Raw genomic sequence first — 4,967 nt, forward strand, 5'->3', positions numbered from 1 at the left:
CAGTAATTATATAATTATATAACAGTATATAACAGTAATTATAGTATAATTTTTATTTGTAAAGATGACTTTATTTTAAAATGCCAATTGGTTTTAATTAGTCAATTTTATCTGAATATAATCTAATATTTAAAAAATAAATAAATAAATTATACATTTTTTAATTGTTTGTCATGCTACATTTTCCAAAGCAACTTAACAGATATCTGTGCCAAAAATGAATTTGGTTGACCTAGTAGAATATCTAGAATGTACAAGGCCTCATCTCTAACCCTCACTGAATAAAATCCACAAGGTCCACAAAGAAATGCATCTGACTGCTGTCTGGAGGACACGACCCTATCCAGCCCAATTATACAGAGCTTTTTTAAACCTACTGGTCTATTAGCAGATCAAAAAACTTACCGACTAGAGAGTTTTTAAATGATGTAGTTCACCACATCCCTAGCACAGATGTGTTTATCCTTCCCTAAATCCTAAATTAAGCTCTACAGCATGCAGGGAAGGCGTCGTTTGTTCTTTTAAACTTTTACTAAGTTCCTAATCAATGTCTTGCCGGGAACACTGGATGTTCTTTTGTATTCCGGCGGTTAATAACGGCTTTGATAATGAAGCGAGCTATAAACAGCGAGCCTCGTCAGAGCTCTGGAAATACACGAAAGCTATTTGCGTTTCTATGCACGTTACTCTGGTGGCATCCTTCCTCCCGGCGCCGTGCGAGACGTACGCCTTCTTCCTGGGCTGCCAGAGGAGGAGAGATTGTGTTTGGAAGAGGCGGAGTGTGTTAACTGTGCGCTGGGTTTCATGAAGGCATGTTTTGACTCTCTGGTTGCTTATTCTGGGATCTGAAGGGTGGGCCGGTCTGTCACGGCACGCAGGATGTGCGAGGCCATGGGCGGGAACTGTGCTTGTCAGGGAAGATTTTGTGAGAGCGGTTTGGATGATAAATATTAATTGCAAATGTGTCGAACATGTGGAAAAATGTCATGTGTATTTATAGTGTTCTGACGCAGGTTTTGTGTGTGATTTCTAAGCTGTAACATCAAAGGCAGAGAGTCAGGGACAAATATGAATCCATTTCATGATTTTAAGAGCCTTCCTAAAAAATTGGTCTGCTTATAAATTTCTGCTATATGTTCCAGTGATATGTTGTCTACAAAAAAAATTATAATTGTCAGTGTTTTAATAATAATAATTTGTCAGAATACATCAATGGAGAAAGGTACAGATAGCAGTTTTCACAAATATATTAAGTGGCACTATAATAAATAAAAAAAATCAGCATATTAGAATGATTTCTGAAGGATCCACTGAGGCCTGGAGTAATGATGCTGAAAATTCAGCTTTGCCCTCACATTAATAAATTACATTATAAAATAGGCAAAATTTATATTTATATTATTTTCATTAAAATATTTCAAATTTAAAAATAGAAAGTGACTAATTTACCTCACTGACTTTCAAAGATGACAGAATGGTTTTTGTTTTTTGTTTTTTTTTTGGATAAACTATCCTTTTAAAAAATTAATTGAAGCATGAGTAAAGGATGTCTTTAAAAAAACGTTGCTAATTATGGTGCTCAACTATCGTTATTGCACTCAAGTATCCTGATCATGTACCTTTGCTTTTAATTACTATTATTGAGATAAATAGTGGTGAGCGTCTAATTGTGTCTTAGTGTGCTTTAGTAGTAAGGTTTTCACAAAATCCTTGTAATGTGTTGTGACAGATTCTCTATTGTAAACACTGTCACTGCCAGATTTAAAAAGAGCGGAAAAAAAGAGCTGGAGATATGAAGAGTCAGTGGTATATTGTGCAGTCACTACCCCAGCATTGGTGCATCAGTGTCAGTTGGCTCCAGTCGGCTCTGAGAGATGTGTGTATGTGTGTGTGTATATATATATATGTGTGTGTGTGTGTGTGTGTGTGTGTGTGTGTGTGTCGGAGGGAAGCAGACAGCTGTGGGCAGGGGGTCATGTTTGCAGGAGACCCAGCACCTACTCTCTGCTCCCGCTGTCGGCTATGAGTATTCATGCCTCCTCCAACACACACACCACTATCCACAGTCCTGTGCTGCTTCCTGTTACAGAACCAGACCAGGAAGACTCCAAAAATGTCTATTTTTTTCAGTTTTTAGTTTGGTGTTTCACTGACACACACTACTCGTCAAACGTTTTGGCTCTGTAAGATGTTTTTGAAGTCTCACTCATTTAAATTTTTTATTTAGTTAGAAATACAGTAAAAACAGTGATCATTTAAAACAATTTCACCGTTTTACACATTAAAACCTATTTTGAAATTGTGGAGAAGACACACCCATATAAGCATGTGACAAAAGTACATTTACCTACGATATAATTGAATTTCTTGAAATAAGAGATCTCATTTGCGATTTTCTCTGCATAGTAGGGATGTGCCATAACATACTGTCCACTATAATACCAGTATAAATTTTTACATGATTAAAAAAAGTCATATCGTGATATCAATAATATAGCTGCTTGATGACGTATTTCAAGGGATGCACCGAATATTTAGCCAAAAATAGTAAAAAACTATAGTTTACTAACTTATTAATTGTTAAACGGTTTTGTATTAGTTTTACAATGTTTGAAAATAAGAAATTTTTCCATTTAGTATCCATTTCTTTCATTTAACATTTTATATTGGAGGCATCCAAGTTATTTGACACATTTCACGAAACTTTTTCACGCAATATTTAGCATCCCTGGTAATCGGTTACTTTTGTGAGAAAGTGACTTGAACACTGGTCACTGCTGTTGCATGCTGCTTCTGCCACATTATGACAATAGATTTGCACTGACGTAGTCTGTTATTAATGACAATAGCTCATTGTAAAAGGATTGAAAATGTGTTTGTTGTGTTTGCACTTAGAAATTCCGCTGCCTGCCTTTTTTTATAGATTTTTTATTTTTTTTGTATATCATCATAAATAGAATTTTCGCAAATATTTTTGAAATACTGTGATAATTTTGAGGTTATATCACCCACCTCTACTACATAGTTCATAGTTTCCACCAAATTACCATAGTTACTGCAGTTATTTTTACATGAACCATTATGTAAAAAAAAAAAAAAGTTGTTTCTTCAGATCCTATATGAATTTATGATTTTACTGTAGTAACAATAGCTGTTGTGATGGACCCTTTTTTTCATAGACTTTTATAGCGTTGAATGGAAACTACAATAAATATGTAATTTCTTTTTAAATCTTTATTTTCCCACCTAATACCGGTGTGACACCTTAATCAATAACTTTCAAAAGAGAACTGGTTCTGGTTGCTCCCAAGGCTCGATTTCTATCACTTCTGGGTTTCTTGCCACCATTGCCTTTCGGCTTGCTTAGCTGAGGTGTGAAAGACACTTAACTGTAAGTAATTTATCAATAAGCCATCACCGGATGAGAAGAAAACTTGAACTGAATAAAGCTTGATGATGGCACTGTTGTTTTCTGTAGAGCTGCTTTACAGCTGAATAACTTCACACTGTTATTGATCTGAGCTAACTTGAGCTAAATAATGGCACTGTTGTCTTTCAAAGCTTCTTTACAGCATGATCTAAACTCCATAGTGGAGTTTCCATAATTGCTTCGGCTATTTCTTGTTTATCTCTGTGAAGCTGCTTTGATGAAGTCTGTTTTGTAAAAAGCACTATGGTGAATTTGCTTTATTATGTTGGTCAGACGAGAGAAAGAGGTCAAAATTGCTGCCTCTCCCTCACCCATCAGAAACGCAATTGTCACATAACAACCAAAGTAATTATTATGTAATGGAGACGATGTGATGCGGACGAGTGGCTGTTGTTTCTTTATTTCTCGCTGTAATCTGTCTCGTCTCCGTCTCAGGACTCCAATGGTCCACCTCGCTCCGATGCTCCCGCCCCTCCTGTCTTCTCTGCCCTGCGGCCCTCCCGTGTGGTTTCCTCCACCTCGGAGGAAGAAGAGGCGCTGACAGAGAAGTTCCTCAAAATCAACTGCAAGTACATCACAGACGGCAAGGTGAGTCAGCTCTCGACTTTACTAGTGGCAGTGGCTTCCGAAGTTGCACAAAAGTTAACTTACGGAGGAGTCCTCAGGTTAGTCATTAATAAGACCCCTGCTATTCCTCTGTCCTCTGGGGAAACAAAAGACTGCAAAACACTGAGGAGCTCCAAGTTTTGCTTCAAGTGTAGGAGTCGAGCTGCTGTCTCCAGCACTGATCTGTTCTCCTTAGTGAATACTTTATGCCTGACGAGTGTAATGATGTTACTGCAAAGATGATTTTCTCTCACACTGTCAAAACATGCCTGCCCTTACTTTCACCCCAGCGTTTATAGAGTGAGTTCACTGAACAGCTACAGTGTGACTGCTGTGGTCTGATTCACAAACATGTGACTCTGTTCATGTAATTCATTATAAAAAAAAAACACAATTCAGACCTGTTTTAATCAGTTTAATGGATCCTTCACTGAATGATTAAATCACACAGTGGTGTTTGAATTCATGACAGCACTGATAAACTCCCTCACACCTTCAGCACTCATTCATGTCTATTTAAATGTCTATTTTACTACCACTGAACTTCAGTGAGGGAACCAGGCACTTCTCATTGGCAAAAAATCACGTGGCATGAAATGAACGCTTAAAGTGCAGGCCTGCCATTTCCAAATCCATTGTTTTTAAATGTCTGTGCTACTTTTGCTATGTTTTTTAAACTTAAAACAATGATTTGACATTTCTATTGTATCACTCTCATCTTTTATGCAAGGAAAAAAGTCTTCTGATGATTCTCTCCCTAGTAGTTTGCAGTATTAACATCTGAATGATTCAATGGGCTTTGTAGTAGTTTCAATTGCCAGGAAATTACTCCTCTTTAAATGGTTTGATTTATAATACTAACCTGTTGATCAAAATTTGCTTTTAACTTGCATCAGAAATATATATAATGAACAGTAAATAAATATATATA

General features: G+C 36.7%; 1 protein-coding gene across 2 annotated transcripts in view; it reads left to right on the forward strand.

The window, feature by feature from the left end:
* Positions 1-4,967, forward strand: part of LOC122360227 (oxidation resistance protein 1-like) — a 47,284-nt gene that overhangs the window by 21,699 nt on the left and 20,618 nt on the right. For both annotated transcript variants that reach the window (XM_043260648.1, XM_043260647.1), the window contains one exon: positions 3,866-4,018. In XM_043260648.1, the coding sequence (XP_043116583.1) occupies positions 3,866-4,018 (153 nt within the window). The remainder of the gene's footprint in view (positions 1-3,865; positions 4,019-4,967) is intronic.

This window comes from Puntigrus tetrazona, chromosome 16, assembly GCF_018831695.1.
Source record: "Puntigrus tetrazona isolate hp1 chromosome 16, ASM1883169v1, whole genome shotgun sequence".
NCBI classification, from domain to species: domain Eukaryota; kingdom Metazoa; phylum Chordata; class Actinopteri; order Cypriniformes; family Cyprinidae; genus Puntigrus; species Puntigrus tetrazona.